The 22,627-nt window shown below is 49.1% G+C and overlaps 1 protein-coding gene across 1 annotated transcript; it reads right to left on the bottom strand.

Moving 5' to 3' along the window:
- Positions 1-324: 324 nt before the first annotated feature.
- GDAP1L1 (ganglioside induced differentiation associated protein 1 like 1) lies at positions 325-20,198 on the bottom strand. Its single transcript, XM_036902212.2, has 6 exons — positions 19,480-20,198; positions 11,743-11,935; positions 10,583-10,756; positions 5,740-5,837; positions 4,809-4,923; positions 325-692 (listed from the first exon to the last, which is right to left on the bottom strand). Exons 1-6 carry the CDS (start codon positions 19,657-19,659, stop codon positions 349-351), a joined length of 1,104 nt encoding a protein of 367 aa, XP_036758107.1. The 5' UTR covers positions 19,660-20,198; the 3' UTR covers positions 325-348.
- Between the last annotated feature and the right edge of the window lie 2,429 nt (positions 20,199-22,627).

The raw sequence follows: 22,627 nt of genomic DNA, 5'->3' as shown, positions 1-22,627 counted from the left end.
CTCCCAGAATCTGGGCCCTAGGGGATGAAACAGCCTGGGACTCACCTCAGATCCTAACCAGTCCCCACAGTTCCATCTTGGGACCTTGAATCGAAAGAAAAGGCATTCGTACTGTTTCTGTCTCTCTCACTTGCTCCTTTTCTCCTTTAGTAGAGCCTTGGCCTCAACTCACGGCTTTGGCGATGTCTACTTCTAAACTATGGAATGTTTTCACATTGACGACAGAATTACTCCGAACAAGGGGTGGAAGGGGCTCTCCAAGTGTTCATGAGACAGTGCGAAACTGAGAGCTCACTGGGACTCACACAGCACAGACACCAACAGTCAGACACCAAGCCTGGGTTGGCTCTAGATGTATTTTTTCTTGAGGTACCAGTAGGCAAAGTAGCCCATCCCACCCAGGGAGCCCATGAGGAAGGACGCCCCAAAGAAAGATGGGGGTTTCCGCTTGACCAGCCGGAACGCATTGGGGATGACTGCCGACAGCAGGGTGGTGTGGATGTCACCGAGAACTTTCCGGAAGGCCAGGCGCCTCTGGACCCTCTCGAAGAAGGACTGCAGGTTGGGCCGGCTGCCATCTTCCCAGTATTTCTTGGACAGTCCCAGGAACTTGAGGCGGTGCAGGGTGGCCCCCAGGAGGACATCAGCGAGGGTAAAGGCACAGCCACAGAGCCACAGCTCACATTTCTGCCCTAGAGTGGGAGAAGATTTGGGGGTGGGGCCAGCCTTTCTCCCCCATACACTCACTGCTCTCTTGTGACTCATCTGGCATTTGTCTGCCTGCCATAGTGTTTCCCCAAGGTCAGTCACTGCTGTACAACTTTCATGATTTTTGCCATATGCTTATACTACCTCTATTTTTTTCCTTAAATCAACTGACTTTTTAAGTGCAAATGCATGTATTCAAACTCTAGACTCATATATCTAACTGCCCATTTTACAGCTCCACTTTGGTGTCTACTGTGCATTTCAGATGCAACATGTCCACAACCAAGTCACTGATTGTCACCCCAAACCCACCGCACTCATCCCCATGTCAGTCACAGCACATCCATCCTTCCAGTCTGTCAGGCCAAAAGCCCCATGCCTTGTCAAATTCTTCTTTTTCTCCCACATCTCCTATACAATTTGTCATCAGTTCCCATTAGCTTTATCTTGGGAATACACTCAAGAGTTTGATGTTAGCACCACTGTTACCATCCTGGTCCAAATAGCCATTATCTCCTACCTGAAATACCACAGTGTCCCCTTAAAAGGTCTTCCTGCTTCTGCCTTTGACCTTCTAGAGTCTATTCTCAGTACAGCAGCCAGAGTGATCCTGTTAAAATCTAAGCCAGATCATGCTCAAAGCCCTCTAATGACTCCCTGTCATAGAGTCAAAGGTGGAGGCCTTCCAATGGCCTAGGGGTGATCTGGCCCCAGGTATTTCAGACCTTGTGTTCTACTTCTCTCCCCTTTAACTCACTGTTCTTCAGCCATCCCGGCCTCCTACCTCGGGACCTTTGCACTTGCTGTTCCCGCTGCCTGGAACAATCTTCTCCCATAGCCACAGGGCTTACTCCTCCACCTTCACGTTTTTACTCAAATGCCATCTTCTTGGGGGACTTCACTGATCACCCATCTAAAATTGAAACCCCAGCCCCAGGAGCCACTACCCTTTTCCCCTGCTTTGTTTTCTCCCATACAACTTGTCCCCATAATTACACGGCATCTTGTGCATGCTCCTTTTGTTTCTGAGCCGTCACCCTTTACTAGAAGGGAGGCTCCACAAGAGCAAGAATTTTGGTCTGCCCTGTTTGCTGCTGTATCCCCTGCACCTGGACCTGTGCCTGGCTCAGTTCTTTACTGAATGACTGACGGAAGAAAAGAGAAACTGCATCATGAACAGTATCCTTTGCCATAAACTACATGCAGAGATAAAAGCCTTTAAACAAAAGAATTAAAAGAATAGCTTAGTTATTAATAACTGATAGTAAGTTATTCTTACTATGTGGTTTCATATTATTTATCACTGTGGTCATATACCATCTAAAATTAGCCTGAATATATAGGAAACGCTTGTGTAACATGTTTCTCCCCGTCATTTAGACTTGAAACTCTGGAGTTACTTTGTTCTCCTACATCATCTCTTTGCTCAAAAGCCCTCCATTCTCCTCACTGTCTATGAGTTAATGTCCAAATTCCTTTCCCTGGCTTTTAAGCCTTTTCCATAGTTTATCTCCAATATATATTTCTCTAGTTCTGACTTCTCATGAATTACCCGCCTATCCACTGTTCCCCCTAAGCAGGCCTCACCCATTTTGGCCTCTGGGCCTTTGCCCCTACTGTACCTCATGCCCGGAATGCTTTTCCCTCCATTGTCACTTCTTGTGAGATCTGCTTTCCTGGAAAGTTTGCTTCTGCACCTTTGAACTGGTGTTCCCTTCAGCTTAGAAAGTCCATGTATCTAATGCCCTCCACCATAAGCCTAAGCTTCCTCTGCCCGTTTCACTCTGTTTTCTTGTTCATGCATTTATTCATTCATCCAACAAATGTTTATCTGCTAGTATGTGCTGGGCAAGAAGTCATGATAAGATGCGATGTTTTCCCTCAAGAGATTCACAGTTTCAGGGGAGGAGGAGGTAAAGTATAATGAAGGCACTAACCAGAAGTTCTTGAATATGTAACCTTCAAGATGCTTACTAGATATCCAAGGGGAGGGATGAGTTGGCAATTAAAGGTACATGTGCCTAGTTCAAGTGTGCATTATCAGCATGGAGGTGGGATGACATCATCAAGGGAGTACATGCAGACAGATCTGAGAATAAGACCAAGGGCTGGGCTTTGGGGCTTCAGGATTTAGATATTAGGCAACAAGGAGAAACCAGCAAATGAGCATAAGGAATAGCCTGTGAAGTGGGAGATGTACCAGGAGACCATGGTGTCCCGGAAACCAAGATAAGAAAGTGTTCCAAGGACTTCTGCTGCAGAGGTCAAATAAGAGAGGGCCTGACCATTCTGATTACATCTGGCGACTGGTGACCTTGACGAGAGCAGGTGGAGTAGGTGTTGATGATGAAAGCTGGGTTGGAGGGAGTTCGAGAGAGAAAGGAGGAGAGGAATTGGAGAAGGTGAGAAAGATCAAGGAGTTTTCAAGTTTTGCTGTAATGGGTAGGATACGCTAATAATGTGAGGCAGGTCAAGAGTGTTTGGGAGGAAACAACCAGTATGTTGGTGGCAAGGGTCTAGCAAAGAGGGGGAAATTATTCTATGGGGAGAGAGTTGCTGGTGTGACATGGATGAGTGTGGATGGTGTCTAGTACACAAGGGAGGGACTGAGCTGGTTCAAGGAGAGTGTGGTACTGCATTTCTTCAAATCTATGTTGCTATCAAGTATAAGACATCCATCCTAGAGCAAACAAGTGATACCAACTAAACTATTGATTGTGAGAGATGTTCCAATTTCAGAGATGTTAGATGTTAACAAAGATGCATCTTAGAATTGATAAAATATGGTGTATGTATGGACACGAATGCTGGTGGGTGGGTGGCTATGGGGCCAAGGCTACAGTCTCTTCCTTTGCTTCTATTTTCTCAGTGATATAGAAAGAAAATGCCAGTTAAGTGTGAGGATGTGGGGGAAGTAGTTGAAGAATTGAGGAAAAGGCAAAGGTATCAATAGTCATCTAGAGAGGGGACAGTGGAAGGCCTCGGGCTGCAAGGAGGCCATCTAAGGCTAGTGATTGTGAATTCAAAGAGCAGTGGAGGTAAATGTTACCCAAGGCAGGTTCAGCAGTGCCCCAGTGGGTGACCAAGCCATACAGACCATGTGGGTCCAACCAGTCAGAAGTTTAAAGCCCATAGCCACCTTCCCTGCTGTACCCCTCATCATCAGAGGGACACGAGGACTGCCCACAGGCTCCATCCTGTACAACCCCAGTCATCTTACCGTGGGGCAGTGCAATGCTGCCTCCTCTTGGAAGACCTCAGGACCAATACAGGGAGTGGGGGCAGGAGGCTCCCAGTCCAGGAATCACCTGAGGAATGTGTGTCCACAGCTATTCTTCAGAACCATCAGCTCTGGCCCCCACCCAGGTCCCACCCTGCATCTCCCTCGAGTATAACAGTCCCTGATATCTGTGGACACTGCCACACCATGCACCCAGATGTGCTTGGCCCCTTAGGTACGTGTTCTCAGTGATGCTCATAACAGGCCTGTGAAGGTGGTGCTCATCTTACCAGTCTTTCACAGAACAGAAGACATGCCAGAGGTAGTACGTAAGAACTCAAACTCTGGGATCCAGGGTTTGAATCCAGGCTCCACCACTTCTGTCTGTGTGACCTTGGGAAGTTCACAAGTTTCCTCATCTGCTAAATGGAGTTACTCAGATTACTATAATACATGGAGCCAAAATATATCCCTGAGCAGGGGAAGGGTGAGATGGTGTGGTGGGCAGTGGTCACCACCACCACCACCATCATCTTTACCAACCTTTATTAAACACCTACTGGGTGCTAAGTGCTGATCTGAGGACTCCACATGTATTATTTCATGCTGTGTCTCAACACCTCTCTGAAGTAATTATTATTACTATCCCCATTTTACAGATGGGAAACTAAGTTCCAGGGAGGTGAAGTACCTGACCCACGATCACTCAACTGGTGAGTGGCCAAGTTAGGACTTAAACTTAGGTCTGTCTGACTCCATGGCTCCCGACCCTAACCAGTCTGGAGGTCCTCTGGGACCCTGGGGATTAAGAGTCTGGAACTGGGCAGGGGCAGGTGGGCTGGGTGGGCTCAGCACCCGCCTACCCCGAGCTGGCACCCACCCTCGTTCTCCAGCTTCCTCTTCTCCAGCTCAGCCTCGATCTGGTCCAGCACCATGGCCAACTCCCCGAGGATCTTCTTCAGGTAGCTCACGTCGTCGTGCTCCAGGATCTTGGCCTGGGGGCGGGACAGGCAGGAACCAGGGCTGGGTTGGCCTGAATAGAGCCCGGGTGGCAGGGGAAGGAAGGAGCTTGGCTCAAACCCTCTTCTGCAAACCCAGCCTCCAAATATCCCCTCAAGTGTATAAGTGCCCCTCTATTACAAAGCGCCCGCATGTGGCACTCATAAGGCTCCCGTGAGCTGGGCGGTCCTGGGCAGAGGCCTTTCACTTCCTGGGGCTGGTACTCCCGAAGACCAGCTGCTGTGAACATTGGCGGACAGCCTCTCTTTGTGGGCCCTTCTCCAGAGAATTGCTCTCGGCCTGAGTTGCTGCCCAGAAATACTTGGGATGTTATCTCCCTGCCCCTCATTCCCACACTGGGAAATCTGTAGCCAATGACTGACTGACGCAGAGGTGTGAAAGGCCGGCCCCTTTTCTCAAGGTGGATTGATGTTGTGGTGCCATTCACGCTCGCGAGCTCCCCGCAGGATCAGGTGAACTTGGTTCCTTCCTCTTTCCTATCCCTCTAATCCTTTCTGGGACCCCCTCAGAGTACTCCTTCAGTCCCATACTTACCCGAGAGCCTCTGTCCAGTGCTCTGTTTTTAGAGGCACAACCTAAAATGTGAGGAGACTGAGGCTCCATGGGGACAGTGGCTTTCCCAAGGTCAAGTAGACAGTAAATGACAGAAGAGAAAGGGCCAGAGAACCAGCCAGTTGGTATTCCCATTTCATCTCATCCGTTGATCTTCTTTTAGAATCAGTGCCTCCCAATTGTTCTTTTCCATGGGAAGATGGTAGGCAAGGAGAATGAGCAGGCCAGGAGGCACTCACCATGAGTTTCTTCTGCTTAGAAAGGTAGGGCTCAGAGAGCTGCGGCTCTTCTTCGTGGTCCAGCTTCATGAGGTCTGTGGTGGCATTGGCTAAATGTCCTGGGGAGAGAATAGGACAGGTCCTTTCCTGACACCTGGTGTCACCTTCCCCCACACAGCTTGGAGTAGGTCCCAGACACTGGCTTGCAAAGTACCAATATCAACAGCCAACCTTAGTAGACACTATGTCACTACAGGCTGGGACATAGGGGTGGATGTGACACCATCCTGCTCTAGGCTCAGGCTAGTGGGAGGGACAGTCACATAAAGAAATCTCTATGAAACAGCATGTCCATCCTCTAGTGGAGAGTGCACAGAATGCTGCGGGACCCAGAGGGCCACCTGCCTGCCAGAGGATGCAGTTGTCAAGAGACCTTGCTGAGGAGGACACTGTACTCTTGAGGATGAGTAGGAAATTTCCAGAGGTGGATTTAATCCTAGACTTGAACAAACTCATGTTTCAGGGAACGTCTCCTCCCACCCTTTTCTGTAGTGAGGAAGTAGGTTCAGAGTGCTAAGGAATACTCCACGCTAGTAAATGCCAAACAGGTTTCAAACCTGGATCTGTCTGATGCTCAGCCTATGGCTCACCCCCTGTAGCCCACAAGGAAAAACGTGTTTAATGCAAAAAAATCTATATGAGACCTTTGGTGTCTTGAAACTTTCACTTGTGGGGAGGCAACTTCCCTGAAGAGTTAGGGATTCAATTACCCATCTTTCCCAGGAAAACTGGCCTTTTAAAGACGCCAAAAAGACAGGAGTGATGGAACATGGGTTGATGATAGAATTCAAGGCAGTCTCTTGAGAATTATTCTCACTGGGAGAGAGGAAGTGTCCTATAATCTAACTTTGAAAGTCTAACTGTAGCCTGTTATATCTATCAAATCTTATGATTTCGGCACTAAAAAAGTTTCATCAAGCATCTTATTGGTCTGACTGATGGATGGTAAACTATTTTTTATTAAATTTTATGAACTTTATTTGAATATGCAGGTATTCCCTACTGTCTAGACTAAATTGTGTACTGTTTTATTGGACTGCAGATGATAACTTAAACATCTGTGTTTGATATATAGTTTGACCAATTATTATTAAAAAATTTTAGAGAAAGTTTAACTGTAAGCTGTGGGTTTTACAAGGGGAGGTGGAAATATTAAGTGGGATAAGATCCTGAGGTCTATTCCCTGAGTGAGGCAGGACTTGCCTAGAATTCTTGGCTGGTAAGTATGGGACATGGTGGGTCATGGGTAGTGGTGCCCAACCCTGCCCTGTCATCTCCCTGCACCCCAACTCAACTTGGACATCCCTTAGGCTTCTTGAACACATCCTGGCCTGCCCAACCTCATCATCTTCCCTGCTTCACCTGCTCTTCCCCCAAATTACAGTACCCCTCCCCAACACTAAGCCAAGTCCGATGTGTGGGGTTGTCCTCCATTTCTCCTCCTCCATCTTCCACACACTAAATCAGCCCAGGTCCCGTTGATTCTTCCTCCTTAATCTTTCTCATGTTTAACTTCTCCCTTTCAACCCTCTGACCGGCCCTATTCATCTCTTGCCTGGGTGACTATGACTCACCCTCTGCCACCTGCGTTCTCTCCCCTTCAAGCCCTTCTCCCCACTTCTGCCAGAGAGACCTTACTTAAATACATACTTGGCCATGCCACTCCCTGCTTAAAATCCATCCCTGGCTCCTCACTGCCCTCAGACATTGTCCAAACTCCTCAACTTGCCTTACAAGATCTAGCAGGACCCATGTCCTCATCCGTCACCAACTCCATCACTGAGTTCCCCAACTGTCCCTGTCTCTAGACGGTAACATTTCAGCCACTCCAAATGCCTGACATTCCCTGAATGTGCCAGACCATTCCAAACCTCCAGGTCTTTGTTCACACTCCGTATTTCTCCCAGAATAGACTTCTCTTGTGTTTCTGAAAATCCTTGTCCAGATCCAGCTCACAAACACTGCCACCATGAAGTCCTTCCTGACTCCCTAAGAGATCTAACCACTCAATGCCTTGTCCTCCAGTGTACACTGTACAGATGTTTGCCACAGAATGCAAGCACACCAATCAGAACTGCCATTGCACAAATTCACATTGACGTTTCTGTGAGAAGTGCCCTGTAAATGTGTGCAGTGCATTACCTGTACTGCTGTTCATGGAGATGTTGATGCTCTACTTATCTCTGGATGTTTATGTTTCCCACTAGAATTTGAGCTGTTGGAGAGCAACAGACATCCCTATTCTCTTAAAACCCAGTATAGGCCTGGCATAGAACAGGAGCTCAGTGAGTGTTGAATGAATGAATGAGTGGATGGAGTGAGTGAATGAGTGATTGCAGTTGCTAAGCTTCTGCCCTATGAGGTTTCACCATTCACCACCCTATCTCCTTGCCTGATAAAAACCCCAATAAGCACCCTGGCAGACATTTCAGCTTTGGGGCCATATTAAGTCTCACTGATGTATTATGAATGTGAAGGTCAAATACAGCATCTTCTCTCTTGCCAGGGCTGCCCAAGCAGCTCTCTAGACTCCAGGAGGGCAGACCAGGTCAAGAGAAGACCTTGGACTGATAGCAGGGGTCACTGCAGGATACCTATGCATCCTATAAAGGTCCCTCCGTGCAGGCTGGGTCTGCTCTGGACAACCCCCATCCCCCACCCCCAGCTGCCTTCTAGGCACCTTCAGATGGCTCAGGACAGGATGGGGAGCACGCCCAGCCCCCAAAAACACTTAGGGATTGCCTGCACCTAGTCCAGGCCACCGTCATGGCTCACCTAGATGACAGTCAGGACCTCCTAGCTGCCCCACTCATCCATCTCTTGGTTGAGTGATCTTTGTAAAATGCTTATCTGCTTGTGTCATTTCCCGTCATTGTTGCTCCAGCTCCTGAGACTCACACCACAACCACCTGTACCTCCCTCGTGCTACACTTCAACCACACTGAACTTACTTTGGTTCCCAGAACACACCACGCCCTCTCCTACCCTTGAACCTGAAAGGATTCTCCCCTTCCCCTTCTAACTTTTAGTCAGGCCTGGATGTTGCTGCGTTTCAGAAGTCTTCCATGACCCCAGAGGCTGGGAAGGGAATCTTCTGTGGTCCCACAGCCTCCATGCTCCCCTTTTAACACTAATTCATACTCGGTTAATTTTTTTTCTATCAGTTTGGTTTTGAATGGGTTGTGCATGTAAGCTTGTTTGAAAATTCAAATATTAAAAGAAAAGCACAGGGAAGACCAAATCTCTCTCCTCTCAATCTGCAGTCCCTTAGTCCTGCTCCCTAAAAGCACACACAACTGGCAACTTCTTGTGCATCCTTCCAGAAATACTCCTTCTGTTTGCAAGCAACTGTGTATCCATTTAACCCTCTTTTAAATATATTAATGATAGCACACTGGACGCATTTTTTTGCCCTTCACTATTTTTTTCTACTCACTAATGTATCTTAGAGAACATTCTGTGTACTTACTGTTTTGTAATAGCTGCACAGTATTCCATTGCATGCAAGTACCATCACTTACTTACTCAGTTCCCAACTCATGGGTTATTTCCAACCTCTTGCTATTACCTATGCTGCAATGAATATCCTTGGACATCCTTCTGGTGCACACATCCAGGTGTAACTGCAGGATAATCTCCCTGGTGTGGGCCCTTTTCTGTTTGATATAGAGTGCTAAATTGTCCTCTTGGGAGGTTGTTCAAATTTACTTAGTCCCACACTGTAATTACCAAGTCACTTGTCTTTGTATTTCCTAGGAACTATGACCCTGGGATGAAGCTGTTTCTGTCCCCAACCCCGTACCCCTATCCTAGGTCATAAGAGGCCTCAAAAATGTTGGGCTAAATGGGGTCAGAACAATATAGGTAAATCCTGAGTCTTGTTCAAGGGCACTTTAAAGGGATGAAATCGAGTCCCACAGCCTGCCCCCTTCCCACCATCCCAATCAGCCTCATTCCTTTGAGAGGGAGGAAGTGACCATTTACTGATCACCTGTTATCTACTTAGAATCATCATGCTTTATCTATAGGACTCCATAGTGTCTATACAGAGTCTGGACCAAAGTCTGTATATAGTTGTTGATGGATATTGTCATTTAATGTAACCCCATTTACTGGGTGGTGGAAACAAAAGGATGAACGAGGCTGTGGGCACTTCCAGGCTGGCAGATAGGACAACAGGGATGATGCTTGAATGAGAAATCAGAGACCCTATGGTGGGACTTGTCATCTCTGGGTATCCTTCCTTGGTACACCAACCCTGCTGTCACTCAGTGCCTTGGGTTACCAACCACATCCCTGACACCCCTAGGTCCCGGCCCCGTAGGACTCGGTGGGCAGATGCCTAGCTCCTTGTGGACAAGACAAGCCTCTTGGGGGACAGAGAGCCCTGTAGCTTCTGTATGGAATGGCAGGAGAGCAGTATGGGGGCAGGAGAGGGAAATGAGAGAGGCTGCCAGAGAGGAAGAAAGACACATTGAATTCGAAACAGCCTGAATTGGACGGAGGGCCAGAGAGGTGGAGAGGAAGGCAGCAGAGGGCAGAGAGGGAGAGAGAGGGAAAGGAAGAGGGAGGGAAGAACTGAGATAAAGAGGACGCTGGATCAAGAGACTCTCAGAGTGACAGGCAGAGAGATTAAACAGAGACAGAGGCAGTAAGGGAGAGAGAGAGGCAGGGGGGGAAGAGGCAGAGGAGAGATAAGAGGAAGGGGAGTATGAGACGGAGGAGCAGAAAGAGAGAGGACTCCCATTGAAAGGGAAGAGGTGGGCAAAGAGGGGTACGAAGGGTAACCAGCCCGGGCACTCACTGCGGATCTCAGCCGTGGCGTATTTGGGGATCATGGAGTCAGTGGTGAGCTCAGGGTGCAGAATGCAGCCGTGCGTGTAGGCATCCATGGGCAGGGCGTCCAGCAGCTCACGGTACTGCAACACCCGGGCGTGCTGCGGGCTGCCCGCCTCAGGCATCAGGGCCACCACATGCTCTGCAGGGCACACAGGGGCTGGGCCAAGGGCCCTAGGGTCCTGCCTCAGCACCCATCCGCCCCCCTGACTCAGAGAGGCCAGGCTCTATGCCCCACCCCCAACCCCAGCATCCTGGAATCCTGACGTGTCACAGCCTGGACATCTCAGGCGCATCCCCTTTCCTGGACTCTTGAGGTAAAGTCTCCACCTGCTGCTAGGGGCCCCTGGTGGTCCTGGCCCACTACCTGTCCTCCCTGGAGCCCCCCGAGCTGCTCCACTGCTGCAGGCTTGTTGCCAGGTGGAGGTCTAGGCCCAGTGCTGCAGACTTCAAGAGAAGCCGGAACCTGGATGTTTAACATTCAACTCTCCTTGGTTTTTAAAAGTTGGCAACTATGCATATTGTTTTTAAACAGAGAATGTCTGGGCCCTGATACCCTCTCATCCCTGGGCAGTGGGCTCCTGAGCCTGAGGAAGGCCAAAGGGAGGAAGGAAGAGGACACAGGTTTCTGCTGGGCTTTGGGGCATCTGGGCCCTGCTCATGTCTGCATTGTGCTGGGACATCTGGGCCCACGTCTGTAAGGTTCCCAAGGGCACATGGTAAAGGGGTCTGGGCCTGCCTATGCCCTGGCATTCCTGGGAGACTTGAGCCCTGTCTGTGGGTCTTAGAGGGGCATTTGGGTTCTGCTCATGTCTGAGAGGCTCTCGAGGGTCTGTAGCCATGCCTATGGTTCCAGAGTGCCCGAGAGAAGGAGGCTTAACCCTGAATACCTAGGCAGGTTCTGGGCTGTGCCTTTTCCCTGGAGTACCAAGGAGGGGTTTATGGGGTCCCAGGGACCTGTGTCCATGCCAGTGGCTCTGCAGTTCCTGAGGGTTCTGTTCAGGGGAAACTGGGCCTTGCCTATGGTCCCAGTCTATTTCACCAGGCTTCCCAAGGTTCTGGGCCCCTGTCCGAGCCTGCAGGCCCCTGGGGTCTAGGGCCACGACCCTCGTGGGTATGGAGCCGTACCTCCTGTGAACGTGCGCTCCACATAGTCTATGATCTGGTCGTAGTCGCTGATGATGTTGTCACGATGGATGATGACAGGCACCTCCTCACCCAGGTTGAGCCGCATGAACCAGGGCTCCTTGTGCTCACTCTGCGGCAGGCTCACATCCCGCTCCTCACACGCCAGGCCCTTCTCAGCGATCACCAACCGCACCTGCAGGTTCCAGGGTCAGAGCGGGGAAGGCGGGCAGACACATGGGGACACTCTGCCCAGGAGGGGCGGGGCATGTGAAGAGGGAGGTCAGAGGTCACACACAGGAGGGGACACTGCTGCCTCCAGCCCATTCTTGGGCACCTGGGTAGGGGGCCATCTCCCAGGGGCCTGGCGTTTTGTGGGAAGAGTACAGCCCTACTCTGCAGAAAATGGGTAGAGCTGTCTGGGGTTTCGGGGTGGGCTTCCACAGCTGCACATACCTGGGACAGGGTTCCAGGCTCTGCTCTGTGAGTTTAGGCAGATTCCTTAAACTTTCTGAGCCTCAGTTTCCTTATTTGAAAAATGAAAGTATTAACAGTACCAACAAAGTGTCTGGTAGATAGATGGCACTCAAGGCATGATTTCTTTATTATGATTGTCCATCAGCCTGGGTCCAGGGTTAGATCTGGCTGGGAGAGCCACAGAAATTTTTATTATCATCATAATCAATAGCTAACTTTCTCAAATTATTTGGGAAACAAAATGGGGTAAAAATAAGTGGCCCGTTGAGCCCTTTATTGCCCCCAAACACCTTCCCGTCTGGTTGTTGGATGCTCACAACAGCCTCCCTGAAGAGAGCAGAGTAGGGACCATCTCCCTGTTCTTCCTGATGAGAAAACTAAAGCCCAGAGATGGCAAGTAACCTGCCCCAAATCACACAGAAATTTAGTAGCAGACATCAAACTGGAAGCACTGGTTCCTGACTCTCAGGCCAGGAATCTCTGTCCTGGGGTCTCCTTCCAAGGAAGTCCTGGGCCTGCTCCACCCCCCTTTGGTCTTTCCTTCTGTTTCTAGGGATTCCCAGATAAACACTCGAACCGGTAGAAACTAATGGAGAGCTCTGAGGCTTGGGGATGCTCCTGACCCAGCTCAACATTTCTGAACCGGAAACAGAGATCACCTATCCAATTGTCCCCTGCCTGGGCTACAACTCAGAAAGAAGGCTGGACTTGTCCAAGGTCTGCAAGCAAAAGGATGGCAAGTGACTCCAGCCCTCCCCACTTGCAGCTCCAGTCCAGGGAAAGGGAGGGCATCCCTGAGAGAGGCAGAGCTCTCCTGGAACACTGATGTCCCCCCCCAACCCACACCCAGGTGGTAGCTCCTGCACCTGGGCATCCCCAGCCTCCCTCCTGGATGCCAGGGGTTAAGTACCTTGAAGGGGCAGCATAGTATCCATGGTCAGAACCTTGGGCTGGGTACCAGACTGTCAGTTCAAATTCCAGCTCTAGGACTCAACATGCTGGATAACTTGGCTTTACAAATAGCTTTAGCATCTTCTAACCTGTCCAATGGGAGTCCCATGAGCAATTCCTTCAGAGGGCTTTTATGAGGATTAGATACATAAGTACCTGTGAAACAATGCTTGACACATAGAAGGCATAATGTGTCTTGAGTACTTGTAGTAAATCAGGTTTTGGAGGCAGACAAAGCTGGACTTGAAGCCTGGCTCTGCTGCTTATTTGCTGTGTGACCTTGGGAAAGTCACTTGACCTCTCTGATGCTACTTCCTATGAACTGAGAAATGTAATCCATTCCTTCAAAGTTCCAGGTTGAGATGATATGACATGGATAACATCCCAGAACAGGAAGTTAATACATAGGTTCTATCATTACTCTTACACACACACACACACACACAGCCTCCACCCCTGGCTGATGTCCTAGAGTACTTCATACCCCAACCTCACAGCTAACATGAACACCCCCTTCAGTTGGATGGACTGTGGGAAGGAAGAGGTAATTAGCCCCTGAAACTCCAACACTCATTCACAGATTCCTTCTCCATTAGCCAAAAGCAGGTCCTGCGGATGGGGCTGGGAGGCAATGCCGTGTAACCTTTGAATTATCACTGCCCCTTCCTGAGCCTCCTTCTACTTATTAGTAAAATGAGGGGCTGGACTCTGTATTCGGTGGAGCTCCTTGCAGCCCTACTGTAAGCAGACTGTGCAGGAGACAGGGCTGGCTCTGATGCCCTCCTTGGTGGCTGTGGGAGGGAATTGCTGGTCTGTCTGCGAGAGGGGGAGGAACTGTGGCAGAGAGAGCACCTGGAGGTGGCATCTGTTGGATCTGGGTGTGTGAGTGTGTGAGTGCATGAGCCTGAGCATCAGTGGCGACTGTGTGAATGGGCAGAGGTGTGTGTGTGCGTGCATATATGTGCATGACTGTGGTGTGTATGGATGAGTAACTGAGTATTCACATGTTGTGAGTGCATGCACATTAGTGTAGATATGAATATGAGTGCCTTCCTCTTTCCAGTCCTGGTATCCCGAACCTCCATGATCAGGCTTGGACCTGCATCAGCCTCCAGGCCACACTGAATGGATAGTGACTGAAACCAAACCAGGCCTTTGTCCTTGGCAAGTCCAAACATTTAACCTTCCATCCTGGCATGGGACCCGCCCCCAAGGATTTCTTGCAGGCCCTGCCCTGGGACTCCAGTGAGGGTGCCAGGTGGGCTGCTGCCTGGGGAGGGACTATCTTTAGTGCATAACAGTCCTGCTTGGAGCTGCCTTGGGGTTACGGGCAGGCGGCCAAGGAGACTTTATCCTTTAGCTGAGCTGCAGGCTGGAGCCATGTGCCATCCTGTGGCGGAGGGGCAGGGGAGGAAGCCAGGCCCAGGAGAAGGACATGTAGCCACCGAAGCCATCTGCCATCATCTCCAAGGCCATCGCCCCCTGGAGCTGGACCAAACTTAGGTGGTCACCACTCAGTATGACCAGATATCAACCATCTCTGGGCAAACTATTTTCCCTGTAGGTGCCTGATATTCACCCACTGGTGCTTCACTGTCCTGGTTAAACACTGTCACTCCTCAACCAGGCCAAGGCAACTGTGATGGGCTGCATTGGCAGCCAACTCTGGCCAACCTTTTAGCTGCTGTGTGACTTTGTAAAAGACAGAATCTTTGAGCCTTGGTTTATTTATTTTAAATACTATTTTGTTTTAATTAATAAAGATGAGGGAGTGGTCCACACAGGGATCTGAGTAAGAGAGTTCCAGGCAGATGGAACAGCCCATGCAGAGGCCCTGAGGCAGGAGCATATTTGGCATGTTTGACCAACAGTGAGAAGGCCAGTGTGGCTGGAACAAGGTGGGCTGGGGGGACAGATGAATGGAGAGGGGGTCAGAAAGGATCATGCACAGAATCTTTTAATTGAGACTTCCAGACCCAGGGAATAAATTCAGTGAGTACTTGAATTAGGATGAGAAAATTACATGTTTATTCTCAGTAATCTCATACTGACATTTAGCATTTTCTTCCTTTATGAGTGTAGGCGACAAAGCATGGTAGTGTTAGCAGTGCCTGTAATATTGTCACCACTAGAAATCAGATATTTTCAGCACTTCACAGTTGTTGCGGATACACTCATCACGACATCAGTGTTACAGTAGTTACCGGTGCTGCCACTAGCTCAGGTCATACGATGGTTAATACAGAAATGTGCATTATTATATAATGGATTTGTTTTAAATATATGTCAGTAGCTAGACTTCAGTATGACTGGTTTCTCTCCTGATCTGATAATCCTATGTATTTTGTTTTATTCAATTAAAAGCATTATTCTGAGAAAGGTTTATAAGCTTTCCCCAGTTGATGAGGGGTCCATGACCCAAGCAAGGTTAGGATCCTGCAGTAGGGCCTGAGGCCAGTATGAGGATTCTGGCTTTCTCCTGGAGGGACCTGGAGAGCCCCTGCAGGCTTCTGAGCAGAGGATTGCTGAGATCTTCAGTTCTCACCTGTGCACTTCCTGTGGGAGTGGGGTGGGGGCTGGTATGTGATCAAGTGTAGCACGGACAGGGCTGGGGAGCCAGTGCCCAAGAACTTGAACTGCAAAGTCAGGGTGGGAGGTGGAGGTCATCCTCCACCTCTTGCTTCCTTCCTGCCATGTCTGGGAGGGGTCTCCAGGAGACCTGCTTAGTTTTGGGTGTCAGGACTGACTTCTGGCAGGACCCATATCTAGGCTTCTTACTCCTGTGGATGGAAGGCTGGGCCAAGGGCTCCCACAGGTACATCCAAGGCAAGGGCAGTCCTTGAGAAATTGGGGTAAGGGAACCTTGAACCAGGCTTGCTTCAAGGAGCCAAGGAATGGCCCTCAGAGACTCACCCTGGTGGGAATAACAACAGTAGAAATAGTCAACTCTTACACAGCACTTTCTCTATGCCAGGCACTGTTCTAAGACATTTATGTGTATTCACTTATTTAATCCTCATAAAAACCTAATTAGGTAGGTACTAGTATCATGCTCATTTTACAAAAGAGGAAAAAGGCACAGAGACAGTAAGTAACTTGCCCAAAGTCACACAGCTAATAAGTAGCAAACTTGGTTTTTAAAAACTGAGAAGGATGCTCAAAGGGCTAGGGACATACAGAAGTAGGGCAGCTCTTCCTGTCTTGAGGGAAGTCAGGTTGTATCAAACATCTAGTGAAGTTTCCTGTTGAGGAAACTGAGGACCACAGAGAGTCAGGATATATGGGAGAAGGAGGCTAGAGGCAGGAACAGCCTCAGAAGCACACTAACATTGACACCATGCATTCAGAGACTCCTCCGAACTCCAAGGCCACAAAAGACCACCTCTGATGGTGCCTGAAAGTTCACTATTACCATGCATTTTTTTAAAGGCATTGTGCTAAGTATGTGACCATTCATATCATTGAACCTTCACATCCTCAGAGGTCAATACTGCAATTGCTAAACATATGAGGAAGCTGAGACTTAAAGGGGTGAAGATGTGCATAAAGTCCCACAGTGAGGAGTGGCAGATTGGGGTCTGACCTCATGTCTGGTAAATGTAAGTGCACCTACTGGGCACTTTCTATGTGCCAGGTGCAGCTCTTGGTGATTTATATGGATACATTCGCTGAGTCCTCACAATGACTCTACCAAAGAGGTGCTATTCTTCTCAGTTTACAGGTACAACTTAGACTGAGGCATAGGAGGTTAGCCAACATGCCGAGGATTATCCAGCTGTCAGTGGCAGAACTGAGATTAAGAGGAAACAGGCACAGAGACAGTAATAACTTGCCCAACGTCACACAGTTAGTAAGTAGAAATCTTGGTTTAAAAAAAACTGGCTGGTATGAGGGCAAAAGGATGCTCAAAAGGCTGGGGACTTAACAGAGGAAGGGCAGTCAGATACCAGAGCCTGGCCTCTGGACCCCCTCATTGTCTTGCTGCCTCTGGCTCTGAAATAGTCCCCAGATGCCCCATGGAGCCACCACCACTCTTAGAGGTGGGCTACTTTCTGCTATTAATAGTTCATGTACTATTAAGGACAGGTTTCTCAGATGCTTCACAAAGGGGAGCTGTTCTCTGTGTGCAGGCAAGGGCCTTCAGGACTGAAAGAAAGGAAGGAAACTCACCTGCTAAGTTCCTACTATGTGTAAGACACTTAACATATGTTCATGTCATCCTAATCCCCAGAAATTCTGCAACGTAGGATGCAAAAGTCCCTTTGTCCAGATAGGATATTGCACAGAGAGGTGAAGTGACTTGTCCAAGGTCACACAGCCAGTGAGCACTCAAGAGGAGACTGGAACCCAGGACCATCTGACTGCAAAGCCCATGCCCATTCTGGCAGGATACACCACCTCTAGAACCCACCATGGGCCCCTGGGCAAGGGGGAGGCCCTGGCAAGGAAGGCAGGAAGATACCCAGGCTGGGTTGGTCAGAGGCTTAGTTACAAGTGGATTGTAGTGGGTAGTCCCATTCCTGATTAAGGGGCTACCTTCGCCCTGAGCACAGGCCAAATGGGAAATATTCCATTGTGGGAAGAGCAGGAGGCTCCCTCAGGCGATGGAGATGGGAGGTGCCATCCCTTTGTCCCTGTCCAGTCTGGGGCCTGGCTCCTGAGTTCTGTGTAGGAGGAGATTCTGGAATTTGGAGGTCAGTCTGATTCATCTCCAACCTCCCAGCAGCTTGCATAGAGTCTGACACATAGTAGGTGCTCAACATGCATGTATAGAATGTATGGCTGAGTCCCAATGTGATCTTGCTTAACTTGACCTCTCCTTTACCTAGCACTTCAGTAACACCATAATACCTATTATTATCAGAGCCTTGACCATGAGCCAGGCACTGCTGTCAGCACTTTTTGTGCATCATCTCATTTCATCTCAAAACAGCCTTTGGAGGGAGATACTGTCATTAGGTCCACTTTACAGATCATAAAACTGAGTCTTTGGAGAGGCAGTGTGATCCATCCAAAGCTCCACAGTGAGTAACTGGGAAAGACGGCCCTCTCACTGTCTGGCCTCAAAGTCTGTACTCTACACTGGAGGGATTGGTAGACCATCTTCAACAGCAGCCACTGGTAGCTTGTTGGAAATGCAGCATCTTGGGCCCCACTCCAGACCTACAGAACCAGAATAACTGGGGTGGGACGTCTGTTTTAACCAGGACCATGCAGGGTTCCTAATCTACATGTCAAGTTCGAGTAGTGCCCGTCTAGAAAGCTTAAGGTACAACACCTCTTCAACAACCCTCTCAGCAACCCTGAGAAGGGTTCAAAATTAAAAGAAGTAGCTATTACTGTTATTATTATCACCCCATTTTCCAGATGATGAAACTGAGCCTGGGACAAGCCTCAAACCCAGTCCTTTTGTTCCAAGGCCCTTTCTTTTTATAATCTGTTTCTCCATGTGGAGAATGAATGGAACAAAAGGACCCGCTGCTGGGCTCTGGCCATGGTGCTGAATCGGCGCCCCACAGCCACAGAGCCTCGTACGGCGGGGGACTGCGCCCCGAAGCGGGTCTCACAGGCGCCGTACTCGGCCCTCACTTCCAGGAAGCCGGAACCCGGATAACTGAGCACCGGGCCGGATTCCCAACTGCCCCGCAGCTGCCCTGGGTCTTAGAAGGATTCGAGGGGCCGTCTGTGCCTTTAAGCGCAAAACTTAGCTCTTAGGGGCTGAGCCGAGAGGGTCTGAGGAGATTGTTTAACCCCTTAGGTCTCAGCTCAAGATAAGGCGGTAGGGGGATAGGGTAGGACAGACCGCCCACGCCCCGGCCAGAGGAATACCCCGAGCCGGGCAGCGGGGCGGCGGAGCCGTGACCTGCAGGACCTGTGGCAGCCCGGGCAGCGGCGCGCAGGGAGGGCCTGCGGCGGAGAGGGCTCCCGGGGCTGGAGGCCGGACCCGAGGCGGCGCTCCGCCTCCCTCGCCGCAGCAGCCGCCCCCTCCGACAGGCCGCCCTCCCGGCAGTCCCGTTCCCTTTCCCTGCCTTTGTCTCCCTCCTCAGTCCTTCAACAGACCGGGTCTTTCTGGGAGGGGAAGAGGCAGAGTGGGTGCTCCCGAAATTGGGGACGGTGCTCCTGGGCCCACGACAGGACCAGTCACCTCCAGGGAGAGCAGCCCAGGGACCCCGTCCTCCAGGCCCCCCGAACCCCAGATTCCACCCTCCATCTCTCACCAGGTCCTCAAGAGCCGGAAAGCCCCCCCGGGTCCCCTCCCCCAGCCTCCTAGCCACCGGCGCATCCGGTTCCCCAACTCCCAACGGGCTCTACCTTCTGCGAGCTGAAGGACTGGGTCCAGTGGTACAGAACCAGGCTCTCCTTGGGCCAATGGGCGGGGCTGGCCGCCTCGGACGCCTCAGGGCCCTCCACCGGCTTGGCCACATCGCTCTCCAGAGCCGAGATGGGCCACCAACTGCAGCTGGTGGGTGTCAGGCTGTTGGGGGTCGCCATGACAGCCCGAAACCAGAGGGAGGAAAGGAAGAGGCTCCGGCGGCGGCGGCTCTCGGTCGCCCAGCATCACATGGCCTCGCGAGCCTGCCCCTCTCCTTCGCTCCCTCCCTCCGCTCTCCGTGAATGTCATTACTCACTGGGCGAAGGGGGAGGGGCGGGGGGATCCCGGGAGCTTCTTGCTTCCTCCTCCCTTTGGCCCGCCCGTGGCTGTGCCAAAAACGCCACCAGTCCCCTCTGTCAGGCTCCCTGGAAGGGTGCAAGGAGCCATAGGGAAATGGGCTATGCCCCCAAATAGCTCAGATCTGGCCAGCCACCTTCCGAAGATTCCACCAGTATAAACCCATTCTGATTCTCAGTCTTCTAAGAAGTAAACACCTCTTAGGACAACTGGTATTAGAGAGATGCATTCTTTCTATAAATCAGTGTCTGGAAATAGCTTGTCTCTCTTTGAAGCTGTTATTTTCTAACTTCTCCTGAAGGACCTCGAAGGGCAGAAGGGAACAAACTATGAGTAATTATACAGACACTTACAAAGCACCATGTGCCCAGACACTGTTTTAAGGGCTTTACAACCATCCACTCATTTAGCCCTCACAATATCCTATGGGACCTGTTTTGCAGAAGAAGAAACTGAAGCATAGAGAGGCTAAGTGACCTTGCCCAAGGTCACCTGGACTAGTAAGTGGAGGAGCTGAGATTCCAACCCAAGCTGTCTTCAGAGTCTATGCTCTTAGCCTTAAGATCATGATAATATGATAATAATATAAACAACAGCACAGCAAGCATTTACCAACTCAAACACTTAACATGCATCTTCTCACTTCATCTGCACAATAATCATTTTTGCCAGATGAGGTTAGTGAGGCTCAGAAATTTTAATTCACTGTTCCAAGGTTACATCTCCACCCCAGGAGACTGAGGCACAGCTAGGGCGGCCCAAAGAAAACCTCTACTACCTTTGTTGGTATATAGTTTACCCTAAACATTCATGAGAACTGTACATAAAATTCCTTAATATATTCCTTGTTCCCTTACTGTAAATATTGTGTTTTAATTTATTTACCATTGAGCAAATACACACACCCAAAAATAAGCTTCTTGGTTTCCCCGACCCCCGATGTGATACTACCAAGGACTCCTGGGCACATCACCCTCCCAGACGGATAAGCATGGCTCTTGAGGAATAGGTTTCCTTCCTTCTACCGGGTAAGAAAGGTTCCGTGGCCCATGGGTTTCACTATTTGCTTTGGCTGCCAGGAAGCTTGGAGCTACATTTTCTATTAAGTCCCAGTTGCCACATTAGCCTCCCTGGTTTAGAAAATTCTCTTTGCCACCCTTCCGTGAAGTTTCTATTTTTTCTTTTACCTCAAAGTGGAAAGATATTGTATGTCTTGAGGGAAAATTTAAATGAATTCAGGGAAATAAGGCTTTAGAAATTTGATCAAGGTGGAAAATCTGGCCCCCATCCGTGTCTTTGGTGTGAGCATATCCAGGGACCCTAACTTAACAGAAGTCACACTCAAACGTGTATTCTTTCCCTTGGCAAATATTAGTTGTGTGCCTACTGCGTGCTAGGCACTTTGATGGCACCAGAGATATAGTGATAAATAAGACAGCACTGGCCTGCTCTTTGCATTTTTCGCTTAGCCATGCACTTTGGAAAGTTTCCTATCTACATAGGTCTAACCCATACTTTGTAATAGTCTCCACTATGTGGTTGCACCATAATAAACTTATTTAAGAACTCTTACTGATGAACATATATGCTGTCACTAATCTTTTATTAATCTATAAAAGTACCCCTTTTCTTACACCCTTGCCAACCCAGCATATTTTTAAACCTCTTTTTAAATCTATGGGTGAAAATATAATATCTCATAGTTTTTACTTGCTTTTCTTTTTTGACTTTTTATGATAAATTTTTTTCAAACAGAAAACAGCAAACAAAATTGCTCAATGAACACCCATGTATCCATCACCTAGATAGAAGCTTTGTTAAAAACTTTATATATATATATATATATTTGTTTAATTTAGGTTTGACGTTTGAGTGACAGGCATCATGATATTTCACCCACAAACTACTTCAGCATTAGGTACTTTATATTTGACATGTCATTTTCTTACATAAAACAGCGCATTTTTCACATTAAAAAATTTAATAAGTGGGGAGGGAGGGAGAAGGGGATTAAGGGGCACTATAATTCATGATCACAGTATAGGTAGATGACAGGGAAAGCAATACAGCATGGAGAAGACAAGTAATGACTCTGTAGCATCTTACTGCGCTGATGGACAGTGCCTGCAATGGGGTGGGGTGGGGGACTTGGTAATATGAGTGAATGTTGAAACCACAATGTTGTTCATGTGAAACCTTCATAAAATTGTGTGTTAATGATACTTTAATAAAAAAATTTAACAGTAAGTCCCTAATATCTAATTCATATCTAAATTTCTCCAGTTGTACCAGAAATGCCTCCACAGCTGGTTTCGACCAGGATCCATCAAAGACCATGGGGTTCTGTTGTCACATCTCTAGTCTCTTTTAATCTTGAGTGGCCCTCACTCATTTTTTTCCCATGACACTAACTCATGAAGAGACTGGGCCAGTTGTCTCGTACAGTGTTGCACCTTGGGATCACCTGGCTGGTCACCGTCGTGTCCTTTAAGTTGTCATACTCTCCTCTGTATTTTCTAGAAACCAGTACTTAGATCTAAAGGAAAGATTAGATGCAGGTTAGATATTTTGGGGGCAAGGACTCCTGTCAGGAGGTCCGTAATATTGTTGCCCCACTATTAAAGATGCTAAGTTTCATTCCTGGGTTGAGGTGGTGACCGCATCTCTCCATGCTGAATGTCCATTTCTCCTCTTCCCACCAGAACCTTGTGGGCAATCCAGTTGCTCACCTGTTAATGGTCCTTGACTGAATCAATTACTGGGAGTTGTAAAATGATTTTCTATGTCTTT

The sequence above is a fragment of the Manis pentadactyla genome, chromosome 5, assembly GCF_030020395.1.
Source record: "Manis pentadactyla isolate mManPen7 chromosome 5, mManPen7.hap1, whole genome shotgun sequence".
Classification (NCBI taxonomy): domain Eukaryota; kingdom Metazoa; phylum Chordata; class Mammalia; order Pholidota; family Manidae; genus Manis; species Manis pentadactyla.
This window is presented reverse-complemented; position numbering and strand designations above follow the sequence as displayed.

Bases quoted from the DNA above. Each gene is read 5' to 3' on its own strand.
- GDAP1L1 (XM_036902212.2), bottom strand. From the start codon at position 19,659: ATGGCGACCCCCAACAGCCTGACACCCACCAGCTGCAGTTGGTGGCCC. The intron at 11,936-19,479 runs GTAGAGCCCGTT...TGGAACCTGCAG, and splicing joins AGTCCTTCAGCTCGCAGAAG to GTGCGGTTGGTGATCGCTGA. The intron at 5,838-10,582 runs GTGAGTGCCCGG...TTCTCTCCCCAG, and splicing joins CGCCACGGCTGAGATCCGCA to GACATTTAGCCAATGCCACC.